This window comes from Mycteria americana, chromosome 1, assembly GCF_035582795.1.
Source record: "Mycteria americana isolate JAX WOST 10 ecotype Jacksonville Zoo and Gardens chromosome 1, USCA_MyAme_1.0, whole genome shotgun sequence".
NCBI lineage: Eukaryota > Metazoa > Chordata > Aves > Ciconiiformes > Ciconiidae > Mycteria > Mycteria americana.
In genome coordinates, this window is record NC_134365.1 from 95,487,535 (window position 1) to 95,501,251 (window position 13,717).

A 13,717-nucleotide genomic window follows, 5' to 3' on the forward strand; every position below is an offset into this window, starting at 1 on the left:
TCAGTCATTTCCATATCTCATTTCTCTTAAGGCAGATATTTCAGGCAGGAAGGTCAAACATATGGTTTTTAAGACGTTCATCTTTGGTTTGATGCTCTGTTGTTAGAGGCATGAAGCTGATTTCTATGTTCTGACTCAATGGAAGGCAAAGCTCTCTGGAAAAGTTCATGTAAAAATGCAAAGCAATTTTTACTGCTCATGTAAATGCAAAGCAATCTAAAGCTAACAGTACTTTCACTCTTCTTGGAAATACCTGCTAAAGTTGGTAGCTATGGTTGAAAAAGACAATGAACTCAGGCAGGTATATATTGCAAAGCTGTATGTAATGGAAAAAAAAAAAATGAAAATGTCTTATTGCAACTAAGTCTTTAACAGTTTGAGCTTTTTTTTTTTTTTGCATTGAAGTTTCATTTCCCAAAACAGGACACCATAAACCAACGAAAACCATGTTTCTGGAATTTACATTGAAATATGCCTTCTTATTCATTCTATACAGATGCAAACGACTAGGATTCCTTTTGTTGAAATGGCCTACTATAGAAGCACAATGAAATCAGCTGTAAAGAATTTTTCAAGCACAACAGTAATTTAACTTTGTATAGTTATTCTTAATATATGCTAGAAAAAGTTAATACTCCCAGAAAAAAAGTAAGAAATTAGAATAATAATATTAGATTCATAGATTGTAACTTGACAGTCATTGGCTGCATATAGAAACAGGCTTCCCCTCTTGATGGATGAATGACAGGAGGTATGTTAATTAATATAGCAATGAGCCATCAATACAGTATGCATAAGTAAGCTGTTATACACAGAGCCTGGAAACAGGATGGCAGAGGGGAACAAAGGCAGGACTGTCTTCAGTCCACAGAGAAATGCATCACTAACTGATTACTATACACTGTGGTATGAGGCTTTGACACTGAACTCATTGCTTATCTTCTTAAGAATTCTTTTGACAGTATCTTTCAACTATGCAAGATGCGTTTTTGAAGGGAGGAAATTATAAACCAACATCTTTTCCACTGTTCTGAGAGAAGAGGCTTTAGGAACATACCAAGAATCTCTTATCTGCACCCCTGTTCCCTTCCCCCTTTAAAAATTCTCTGAATTATTTGGAACCTATCTTTCATCTCACTCAAAATACAATCCAGCAGATGCCTCAACAGTGATCACTATGCCTGGCACTCTGCAGAATGATTTCTCTCTCTCTCCAAAACGAATGCAAGACCTTATCAGTCTGACAGGGTAGAGCAACACCAAATGATACTACCACCTGCACCCTTTTGCTCAGTGCTCCACATATTGAAGGACATCACTGTAGCTGTTGAGGCCACTGGTAGTGGCCTCAGTGCAAACTAAGCCTCTACATATAGCCTTTCTAAACACAAAAAAAGACCCTATGATGCATTCATACTGTATAACACACTTCTGTTTTATTCGAGCTCTTTCAAAGTGAGGCCACATATGTTGCATGTAAAATTCACTATCTGCTACAAAGGCATTACAGATTTCCATTTCCCCAGACACTGGGAGACAGGCACACAACAGTCTCACACTGAAAATGTGAGGAGAACTAGTGGCTGAAGTCAGTGAAATCTATTCTGCTCTCAGTCACATCAGAGAAAATCAGAAAGAAAGGACTCCACAGGAGTCAGTACAGAGTTACACTGATTTAAAAACAGGAATGAAGACAGAATTAAGACCATTCAAACTCAAATCATGCTCTAGAGATCTGCCTGTTTGAAGGATCAACATATCCTTAACCCAAATTATTTTATTTATTATACATTCTCAAGTGAAAGTTTGATGAGGTTGGTTCAGAGGGACTCTTTTACTCAGCTAGAGATATGCCAATCTGAATTGCCAAAATAAAATAAAACAGTCAATATGCCTCATTATTTATGAGATTATTAGTAACATCTTAAGTCCTGAAAAGAAAACTTACTGGAGCATTTGTACATTGGAATATGCAGCAAAAACATTAATCAACGCTCATATCACTTCTGCAAGCTGGAGAACAGTTTTATCTCTGCTTTGCTAACCAAGACTTTCATACAGGAAGTTGCAGTGACTCAGGGAAGTCAACCAAAGCGGTCAAAGAATATGGTTAGAGTCCAGGACTGCCTTCCACAATGCAGCACATGTCACCCAGACCACTGAGTCCAGCATCCAAGCCTCTCCTTGTTTGCATCCATTACAAATTTTGTTTCTTTCAGCAGATTTTGGACTCCTGATTTACACCAATAGAAAGAGGGAATACAACTCTCCATATATATGGCTTGAAGGTTTTCCTTATCCACCTCTGGCATCCAGCCCCAAAATAGTCTCAATTGCTCTGCAAGTGGGGAAAAATGACCCTTCTCTATGTTAATAAAACATTAACATTCTCCCACTATGAGTAATAGCACTCCTCTGAGCCAGCCTCATGCTAAAGGGAATCTTCATCTGTATCGATGTCACTGCTTGGTTTGTTCAATCTCTCAAATTCTTCTCCATCCTACAGGAACCAGAAGCAAAAGAGAACAATGTGAGCAAAAGTTATCTTGTTATTAACCTAAACAAAAAAAGAGTAAAGTTTATTTTGAAGGCATCACTCATACAAAATCAAGACCCTGTAATTTACATCTCTTACCAGTGTGTTATAATCTTGCTCTAGGATATACATGCTCATAAAAGCATCCCCTGTATCTTTAACACTTTTTAGTGACTCACTCCCTAAAATGGCTTGTAGCCCATTCCTTCATCAGGAAGCCTGCTCACAGTGTTATTTCTTTTTACCACAGCTGCTCAATTGTAAGTGCTAAAATAGATAACACCTGGTATACCAAAAATATATGACTCTGTTATTTACTGTTTGTTAAACAACAACCTAAAAAAGCACCATGTGGAATTCTGGAAAACATCTCTCCCAAGTTTAATGTTTCTCAGAATTAAATGGAGACAGCACTCTCTGCTGGTTGTAACGTGTATTACAGAACACATCTGTACACTCAGACTAAAAGTACACGGACGTTAACCCTTCCCCCTTAGACTGACTGCTCAGCTCAATTCAATGACATAGCCCTCCCTGCTATGTCATTCCCTGTCCTGCTATGTCCCTCCCTGCTATGTCAGGGAGGAGCAAGCCCTCCCTGCCATGTTCTAGTTAACTAGATTACTATTCACATTAGGACAAAAACCACTAACGTTCAAGAAAAACACATGTTAAAACTCTGTATTTAAACATTACCTTTTTGTCTTCAGGTATCTTTGTTAAGATAGAAAGAATCTTAACATCAAATATATTAACATCTTCATGGTGTGGGCTCAGCTACACAGATTTATCAGCTCTACTTAAGTACAATTATTTCCCAGGCATCAATTCCAATGTCTGGATGCCCAGGGCCAGTAAAATATTTTGGTTATAAAGGTTTCAAGAGAGGATTTGTACAAAGCTGAAGTGGCTCACAGGTCTATAGTCACAGCAGGAAAGCAATGCTTACCTAGGCTTCATGAATTGAAAAAGTGGAATATGCAAAGCAATACCCAATCAATTTAAAAGATTTTAAGAAATACTGAGGAGTTTTGGTGTTTGAGTTGAGGGATGAGTTCGCTCACATGCAAAATGAATCTTCCAAACATTCCATAGCATAAATGGAGGTGAAACAAAAGAGAAACCAGAGGAGACAAGTACTGAAAAGCCTTACCCCACTTGACCTCTCCCATGCATCTCCTTTGACAAGTTTGCCCCTTTCCCGCAGAGTGGCATATTCCAGGCCTCTTGGTTTACTGGCATTATAGATGAATATGGAGAGAAGCACTACAGGAGCTTCCAAAAAGAACTCTACAGAAGGCCTGAAGTCAAAGATGACGAAAGAGACGGTGGTGATGATGACAGTGGTGATCTGAGCAGTCATAACATGGAACATATTGTCTCGGAACTTCAAGATGAAGGCTACAGACAGCCCCAGGAAAGCTGTGACAAATATGAGAGCCACCGAGAAGATGTTGTGCCCATAAAAGAAGCCACAATTCTCTATCTGCCTCCGGTCCTTAGCCCGCAGTCCCAGCATAAGCCCATTGAACAGCACCCCAAAGGCATAGAGTTTGCTGTTCTGCGTGAAGATGCTTTCAGCAAGCTGATCCCCATCTTTCAAGATCTTTTCGTTGTAGATGTTAGCCAGGGCAGAAATGAAACACTGCACTAGAATAAGCAGATGGCCCAGGCTGAGGCGGAGAGGTTTCAGTGCTCCTGCCATGGTACTGGTGACATTCCACTGGAAGCTGGGAAGGAAACTTGGTGCTACGCAATTGCCTTTTTCCATGCATGCTTCCTCAGGTCCAGCATAGAGAAGGCAGTGGTTAGATGGACTAAAAAACATATTGTGATGGAATCCGTGTGCAGCCAAGCTTTGCTGATGGCCTCCAGTTCCTAGAGTCAGGGCAACGATGGACAGGAATAAAATCACCAGAGATGCCCATTGTACCCAAGAGAGCTTTCGCCTAGGAGCAGACAAAAAAAGCCACCAACTTTAGAAACACAGTGGCACAAATTAAATGACAGGAGAACAAGCTCTATAAAACACATAAAAGACATAATGCCACAGATAAGGAAACAGAGACAGGCGCAAAGAAAAATCTTGGCTTTTCAGAATTGACAGTAAAATGCCAAAACGCAGCGTGCTTTTCTGTGGCAAGGGGGGCCCAGCCTGGCAATCACAGAAATAAAAGTAGAGTATTCTGTAGAGATAATTTAAGGAAAGTCTTTCAAGATCATGATGGTTCTAGATACTGACTGCCTGACAACTTAAAAGCAACTGTTGTCTCCATGGGAACACAGGTCTGATGGATAAAAAGAAATCACAGACATTCAAATAATTACCCTCTTTCTTTGGTAAACTTTCACCACATTTCACTTTCCCCCCATGATTTTGTGCCCTTTTCTAGTATTTTATGATGGTAAATCATATAAATCTATGAATGTAATTTATAAGACTGTTAGAACTATTTATACTCTTTTTTCACTCAAGCAAAGCCTGTTTATCTTGGGGAAAAACAAAAATTTAGAAGATTAAGTAAACTGTGACATCACAAGAGACATAAAACTAAACAACTGAGAAAAAGCATTTCAAGTCAGACTATCAGACACTCTTTTGGTATATTAACACCTGTAGAAAAGGCATCTTTGCTCCACGTTCAACACAAGTGACTTTTTGAGTATAGTGTGAAGTTAATATCCATTTCCCTGTCAGTCTTTTCTGAATCTAAATCACACCATAAAGAGCACAAATCAGGTGAAGTGGAACACACAGGACAGAGTCTGGCTTTTGTCACATGAATAACGAAGAAGCGACATATAATTACTTTTTAAAACATACTACGCAGTTGACCAGAAACACATAAGGGCTGGCACAATATTACCGAAGACACCTCTGTCTTTCACGCTTACATATCTCATCCCCTCTTGTTAGATTACATTTACATTCAATTAAGAATTACAACAGACTGGAAAGAAGTACTGCTAATCATGAAATATGAGATTTGATATACAAATGAAAGTACCCAGACCTTAATTCTGACTATCCAACAACTAGATAATTATTATTTCAGTTGTTTTCTATTACAGTTGACCAAATGCATAGAGATATGTAGGGACTCCTAATAAGCTATTATTTCCTACACCTTCAGATGTAGAAAACAAAGCCATGTCTCCAAGTTGGTATAGCCACAAGAAAACAGAATTGCTGTTCCCATCAGACAAAGAGAAAGAATGTAGCTTAACTTCTTCATCAAGGCTAGAAAGATAAAAAATTTCATTTACTCTAGTAAAAACTACTTACTTCAGCACTATCCTGAAGAGAAGAGCTGTTGTTATAATGACAAAATTTGAGAAGAGTACAGCCATTGCCTAGAAAGAGAAGAAGGGGAACAAAGTTATACTCCAGACACAGTGTGGACATCAAAAGCCCACTGACTTCAAGTGTTCACCTTTCTGCAAGGTGCCAGAGTGAAAAGCATCATCCTGGTACTGAACTATCTTCCTTACCCAAGTGGTAGAATGACACGCCCCTAAAATGACATTCAAGTTCCATTTAAAATCTCAAGCAAACCACAGAGCCTAAGTTCCACTGTAGTGGGGAAAGCTGTACTGAAACAAAGACGTGACGAAACCAATCCAGCGGAAAACTTACTTAACAAAAAAGAAAACAGTTTACTCTTCTGTCAGATCAGTTCCTCAGCCAGGCTGACCAGTCAGCTGCAAAAACAGCTGTGTCAGCACAAAGGAGGAACTTGCTCCAAAATGAAAATAAGAAAAGAATAGGGGAAGGTGAGGCTGCTTCTGGCTGCAGTGCCAGCTTGCAGCATTCATGAAGTCCCAGACTTGGACAAGGCCCATGCAGAAAACAAATTTCTTGCATGTCAAACGCATTTGCTGTATCATTTATCAAAGGTAAGGAGGTGCTCGGCTTGAATTTTCGAGACTGCAACTGTACTAAAAAAATTGCCTATTGCGAAGTACAACTGAAGACAACTCTAAAGCTTCTGTCTAATTTGGGAATAGCTGTATGATAATGACAGTACCCGAATCCATGGCCGTGATCCCAAGCTGCAAATTCCTTGTGGCAAGGATTGTCTTTTTGGTCTCTGTATTAGACACTCTATACTGGGACACTGGACCAAGAGGAGGCTCTTTTAGGCATTGCAGTTACCATTAAAGATCAGAATTTACCAGCACCAGTGGGGAAAAAAGGATCTTTTTGGGGCATGGGGGTGTTTCCCAAATTTTATTTTATTTAGGACTGCCCTGGGTAGTCAGTAAACATACAAAAATCTAGGCATCTGAACTCTTTCCTCCAATTCGGCCTTAAGAGTGAGATCATTTTTTTAGACAATTTTACACAAAAACATATATGGATTCAGAAGTGCAAAACACAGACTTTACATTGAACTTTCTCATCTGCATTTCCACATTCCCAGTTCTGCAACAGAGGAGTCTTTTTCATTTACCAGAGGAAAAGCACAGGCCCTTTTCCCACCACCTTAGTTCGACTCTATTCCAACATACTATCTGCTGAATAATCAATCTCATGAAACAGCATGACACAGGATCTCAAGTAAGCTGAAGACTGACACGAGACATCTGCCTAAGAAACCACAGCTTAATTTTCTGCTTTGCAAGATTACAACTCAATAAATATTCATGTTAGGTCAATGCTGTGGAAGGAGAAAAATATTGAATAAACAAGTGAATCTGGAACTAGAAGAGACCACTCCGGAAAAAGAGGCTTGATGCAAAATGTACAAGTGTTACATGTATACTCCGGCTTTGCTTCACAGTCAAAGCCCCCCATCCAGCACCTCTGGTAACATAAAATCTATAGCAGGATAGTTACAAGGAATTAATTTTGAGTTGCTTTGTTCTCTTACACCTCAAGGGACCTCTATCCTAGATGACAAGGAATAAGAAAAAAATTTACCAAAGGTCACCATGCCACTAACTTACATGTCACAAACAAAGTCTCTAAAAAATAAGTCTTATCACTAGGAAATATTAGCCACTGAAGAGTATCCATAATTACAGCTGAAGCTTCAAGCAAAAAAATCTCACCAAAGCAATTCTATACTTCAAGCAACTTCTCAGCCAAGTGCTACTTAGTCCCAAACCTACTTAGTTTTTAAAGTCACACGAAACCAAGTTCAGTCAGGTATGACTGCCTTCTTTCAAGCATCTTGCCTCTACCTTTTCCACTTTCACTGTCTTGTACGCTGTCGAAGTTTTCTATCTTACAGGTATGTAGTTATCTCTTTTAATACTTGTTTACCATCGTAATGTTACAATTTCAGCTAACCCTCATAAAATATATCCAGTTAAAAGGTATAAGACACTAAGAGTTCTAAAAAAGAGGAATCTTGGAGCACGTGTTCTGAGGGGAGAGAGACAAGGTGTGTGTGGGGGGGTGTGTGTAAAATATAAAAGCTGTGCATTTTACAAAAGATGACCTTAGCTGAGCCAAAAAAATTACTTAAGAAAGCAATAGTGTTTATGCGACCTTCTAAACATCAGGCTTTGCTATCGCAAACATTATAGCTGAATTTCCTTCCTGAAGTAAAACAAAAAAAAACAACAAAAAAACCACCAGCAAAAAAACCCCCCAAACACCAAAAAAAACCCACACAACAAACCACAGAACCAAAGACCTGTGCATGTTATTTTAAGATATCCGAATCTTGATTTTAATTAGATTTTTCCAGCCAGGTCCTATTCCAGACTCTGGTCTGTCCCTGACAGAAACGTACACCTAAAAGGACAATATTTTAAAGAGAAATTCTGAAAGAGAAGGAACAGAAACATTTATACTTATTTTTAATGTAAAGTGGGCAGCCACAGTATTTTATAGCAAGCACTAACCATCTGTTTCCACCTAACTTTAAACATAGATTCTGAATCAAAAAGTATCCTAGCATGAAAATAAAAGAAAGCTTTTGTGCTTTTTTGTACTATTATATATATATAATGTATATAACTGTACTATTTCCTGAGCATATGTAGATTCATCCAAAATGCTGAATGTAACTGGAAGAAAGTACTGATTAAATTTTGCGCTTAAACGTAACTAATGAACAAATGCAAAAGTTAAGAGTCAAACAGTTTTCTTCCTGCCCTCCTCAGCTCCTATTACACTTACTCCCTTTGTGGGACTACACTTACTCACTTTTCTTTGGAGTCAGTAAGGAAAGAAAACAAGTCATCATGTGAAGTCACATACATAAAGCAGTAGAAGCCACACAGAAAAGTACAGCTCAAATACTAGCAAGATGAGCAAATGCATTGAAAGAGAAATACGGAGTTGAAGAAACCAAAGGAGGGAAAGCACCAAAAACCTGCCTAGTACATAAGCAATTCAGCCTACTTCTAAATCACTTTGGATAGAGAAAACAGAGACTCCCCTCTACTGAGGGCTGTACAACACTAACCAGTGGGGGAAAGAGAATGGGAAGGTCTAGCTGGCCAGGTAACAGATCATTCTTTTACCTGCAAATCCTGCCTTGCCAGTGTTACAACTGTAGATAGCCTAAGGGCAATGTTACCTATCACTAAGACATCGGAAGATACTTTATTCAGTATATATATACTTACGGGCTGGAGGTAGGACAGTACGTAGAAGACAATCAAGTTATCCAAAAAGTAAAGAAAGGCAGGAATTGACCATTTCATTGAATTACAAAAATTCTTCCAGGAAAGACATTCAAAGGGATGATCCAAACAACCCTCTGAAAGGAAAAGATATCAGTAAGAAGGACACCTTTCTTATTATCAAAAGCCCATTCCCTTATAACAGAATAGGTACCACTGTTCTGTTTTCAGGAACACTGTTGGACAGAAAACATTAAGGTACCACAGCCCTCTGGCAACATACAGGATAGATCCAGGCCAGAACACACAGCTAGAGCAGCAATCCTGTGTCTACGGGCATTCATCTCCTTGCTTCAGCACAGAAAACATCAAGGAACCTTTTACCCCCATAAGAGTATTTGTCCACCAGGAGCAAAAATTCAATTATCAACCATTCTTTGAGGGCCAAAAAGCACCCCAAAGTCCACACACACTAGCAACATCATTACTGGGTATAATTTTCTGATGATTATCAATCAAATTTAGAAATGAAACAATGACACAGACAGTGGATCTGTTCATATAGCACCCAAAGGGCAGCCAGTAACGTCAGAAATACAAAATAAACCAGAACTCAGTATCTGTAGCACACAGCACGTGATCTGGGTAAAAAGAGAACATGTAGGAAGAAGGAAAAAAGAAAGGACAAGGCACAAAGAATGACATTTAGTTAGGTGTTCAGGACACACACTTTAGGAGGAAGATTGTGATAAACCTTAGACTACTCTAGAGCTGGTGACAGAAGTACTTTGTTCACACAGATTTAAGACTACACAATGTTATCTAATCATCTTCTAAACCACCGACACACTGAGTTCAGCAAAACTCAGACATCTGGAAGAAAAAAAAAAAAAGAAAGAAAGAAAACCAAAAAATGTGTAATCAGCAGTAGCGAAAAACAGCAAACACTGACTGAATATATTTACTGTCTTAGGTATATCTGTACTAAACAGTGGAGTTAAAAATTTCATCAGCTTGCCAGAGCCATGACTGTTACATAGAGAAGTGGACAAAACTAGCCGTTCAATTTAACGTGAGTCTCCAGTGCCTGACACCCTCTTCCAATTTAAACATCTGTTCTCTACCATTTTGAAATGTTATGAAGTTAACCTCTCATCCTTTTTACATCAGGACAGAAAAGCCAAGAAAGAAAAAAGAAAAATAGCCTGCAATACAAAACCAGTAACTAGCGAAGCCTGCCACTGCTTCTTCCAAAGAGCAGCCTCAAGATTTGTCTTCACAACAAAGCTACCTTGAATTATAACACTGATAGGTTACTTCTGACTCAAATACCACAACACACACACACACAAAGCCTCTTCAGTGGAAGGTGGTGGTGCTTTTAAATAAAAGCGGTCAGAACAACAGAACATAAAGGCCAGTCCTTGAGTTAGGGCAATTTATAAGCTTCTGTTTAGTTGTGACTTCACAGTGAGGTGACTCCTATTATCCTAGCACAATGCTGTGTTAGAATCCTGAAAATGTTAGACTATGTCTTCATTACACTTTCTAATTCAACTTACCTGTCCCCATTTCAGCTACCATACACACAACTCAAAAACACCTGAATTTACAGCACAAAGTAGACTTATAAAAGTAAAGTTTCATTATAATTCCGCATGGAACACACAATTCCAGTGAACCTTACTAGCAGGACCTACTCCATACTACTACATGTGAATCCATCACTTAAAAAAACCCCACCAAAACCAAAAACAACAAAAAAAGGATTTGAAGTACAGCAAATCTTAGAAAGACAACACATTTTATTTAAACATAGGTACTTACCTTTTTTCTTAACCCATAGTGCCAATACCATACACAGGACCAGTTTTACTACTTCAGAACATATGTTCACTGTCGTAGGAAGGTAATCATATTTGTTATCTGTGGGATTCAGCAAATCATAGAGAGTACACAATCAGATTCTGTCTCCTGTGTTCATAATTATAGCATGAAACTATTTTAACCCCTCCAGTCAGAATTTTAGCCACTTTCCATAAATGCAAAAGGCTATGTTAGCACTTTAATTATAAATATTCCAATTTTTATGACATACAACTTCCTGAACAGCCTCCTTTCTGGATTGAAATCTTTCCTCATTTGGTCCCAGTTTACAGCAGAACTTTTTGGAAGAACTCAAGAACATCACTGTTTAAAAAAGAAAACTTTAAAAATGGGAATGTTTTCCCCAAACAGCAATATGCTATTTTTTATCTCTCACAAAAAATGGCTTCCAGGATGACACAACCTTCTTCCAGGCCTGTATCTTTTCTTTGTTAGCATATTTTGCTAACACTTGGTGAAAGGAGCAGCAGTAATACTAGCCAGTTATAGCACACCCACCCACTATGATACCACTTTTCTCCTAAGCCTAAACAAATATTTGTTGCAAGACAAATATTTCAGTCAAGACATGCCCCATCAATACTGCTTACAGAACAATTTAATCTTTGAAAATCAGATATAAAATAATTCACTGCCTCATCTTTTAAGGGTGAATCTCCACATGGATCGCACACCTTGCAACCCAAGTTATCACTTTATGTTAGACCAATGTCTATACAGAGATTTTCCAGTACAGAAATATATGTCACTATTTATAAAATAGAATGTTTATGCTAAGAACTCTGCAGGTGGAGAACTAGGCTCTTGGGTATCTGTTTTACCCCAAACGTCAACTCTTTCTTATCTGAGGTACATTATGTTTATTGCCCAACCGCACCTTCATTGGCAGAATACTTCATCAGGAGGATTCGACTTGAGCCCAACGCAATAAACACTCCTCCAAGCAGAAAGGTATAGATGGTTGTCTTTGAGCAAAACACAAATCGACTACAGCACTTGGTCTTCATTCTGCTGTCTTGCTGTCAATGCCCTTTGGATGACAAAATTAAAATACACTATAAAGAGTACTTCCAGCAACTGGTTAAACAAGGTGAAATGTGTGTATTTTACTGCTTTATGTTATTTTATACAAAGACGCTTACATCACAATCCTTGATCTCATCCTACAGTTATCTTTTTCTTTTTTATTTAAAAAAAATAAAATTAAGGAAGAGAGAAGGATATGCTATGCGGACCAGCAAACAGGGATAAACAATGTACACACAGTGCCTCAGAAGGTGGCACAAAGAGGCCAGTTTGCCAGAAGAGTGCATCTATGTAATACTGATAAGCTAAAAGGATTAAATAAATTACACGTTTATTTTTCTTTAATATTTTTTAAAAAGTATTCTTGTTCCTAATTCCAGCAAGGAAAAGTTCTACAGCTGTGGAGCGAGAGCAACATCGCAGCGATGGATGACCTGGGGCTTACTCAGCACCGGCTTGTGCCCAGGAGGCAGGGGAGGAATGCGGACTGCTAGAGGCAGAGCCTGAGCTGTACCCGTGTTCTCCGTCTCCAGCGTTGCCGTTATTCGGCCGACCCGTTAACGGGCCCGCGGGTCTGAAAAACCGGCTAGCAGTCGGCCAACACGCACCGCCGGCACCGGCCCCTGTGCCGAGGGAGGAGGGGGAGCCCCTTGGGGCCGGCTGCGGGCAGAACCTCCGTTAACGGCCACAACATCCGTTAACAGCCGCCGCGGCTGGCGCCGTTGCACCCCAGCGGGGCCCGGGGCCGGCCAGAGCGCGGCACCCCGAACAGACCCGGGGCGACAGGGAGAGCGGCTTCAAACCAGGGCCCGAGTGCCCGCTCCACGGGCCCGGGAAAACACGGGGCGAACACCCACCTCGCAGCGGCGGCGAGAGCGCGGCCAGTAAGCGCTGCCGAGCGCTCCCCCGCGCCGAAGGAACAGCCACCTGGCTTTGCTGACCGCCGTCTGCCACGTCGCTGCCTCAGGTCGACGCGCGGCTGCAGGCAGGAGCGGGGCCGCCGCCGCGCGGGGTGAGCCGGGCTCCGAGGCGGCAGCGACCGGTGCTCAGACGCCGCGGCCAAGCACACCGGGCACACGGACTCCCAGGAGGCTGCTGCACCGCGCTCCCCCTCACTCCCGCTGCACGCCCCCAGCGCTCATCACTAGGCTCCCCGGCCCCCCGTCAGGCCCGCGGGAGCACGGCCAGCCCCCCAGGCGTCCCGCACAAAGCTCCCCGCTCCCCCGCCGCACCGCAACTGGGGGGTCTGCCCGGCTCCCACACCGCTCCGCCGCGCCGCGCCCCAACCGGCCTCACCTGGCGGGGCGGGGCCCTCTCGCCCGGCAGCGCGCGCCCCCTGGCTGCCCTCCCCGCGCCACCGCCCTGCGTGGGCGCGCGCACCCTCATTCTCTTTGACAAGAGGCCCCGCCCCTCCCGACCGCTCCGGCCACGTGACCGCGGGGAACCGGGCTCCACCCCAGCTCTCGCCCGCCCTCGCCCCCGCCCCTTCCCATGGACTACGGAGCGCGCATGCGCACGAGGAATCACCGGCTTCCCGCCCCTCCCCCTCCTCCCTCCGCACCTTCCCGCCTTGCGCGCGCACACGCCGAGGGGCGGGGCAGCTGCGGCGCGGGCGGGCGTTGGGCTGCCGTTGAGCTACCGCTGGTCCGGGCCCGCCCCCGCGCAGGCGCATCGCCGCTGGGCCGG

At 41.8% G+C, this 13,717-nt stretch overlaps 1 protein-coding gene across 2 annotated transcripts; it reads right to left on the minus strand.

Annotated features, from left to right (window-relative positions):
- Nucleotides 1-1,408: 1,408 nt before the first annotated feature.
- SLC35A5 (solute carrier family 35 member A5) lies at nucleotides 1,409-13,403 on the minus strand. Of its 2 annotated transcripts, XM_075513184.1 has the most exons (7): nucleotides 12,889-13,403; nucleotides 11,883-12,035; nucleotides 10,946-11,044; nucleotides 9,122-9,255; nucleotides 5,823-5,890; nucleotides 3,690-4,485; nucleotides 1,409-2,500 (listed from the first exon to the last, which is right to left on the minus strand). In XM_075513184.1, exons 2-7 carry the CDS (start codon nucleotides 12,010-12,012, stop codon nucleotides 2,432-2,434), a joined length of 1,296 nt encoding a protein of 431 aa, XP_075369299.1. In that variant the 5' UTR covers nucleotides 12,013-12,035; nucleotides 12,889-13,403; the 3' UTR covers nucleotides 1,409-2,431. The 2 variants fall into 2 exon arrangements, with proteins under 2 accessions (XP_075369299.1, XP_075369308.1); XM_075513193.1 differs by lacking the exons at nucleotides 9,122-9,255; nucleotides 12,889-13,403 and having other exon boundaries at nucleotides 11,883-11,904.
- Nucleotides 13,404-13,717: the final 314 nt, after the last annotated feature.

What these genes read in the sequence shown, in the direction of transcription:
- SLC35A5 (XM_075513184.1), bottom strand. Translation starts at nt 12,012, where the DNA reads ATGAAGACCAAGTGCTGTAGTCGATTTGTGTTTTGCTCAAAGACAACC. An exon ending in ACTATGGGTTAAGAAAAAAG is followed by an intron (nt 9,256 to 10,945) that starts GTAAGTACCTAT and finishes TTTTCCTTTCAG; the next exon opens with AGGGTTGTTTGGATCATCCC. An exon ending in CATGGGAGAGGTCAAGTGGG is followed by an intron (nt 2,501 to 3,689) that starts GTAAGGCTTTTC and finishes TGGTTCCTGTAG; the next exon opens with GATGGAGAAGAATTTGAGAG.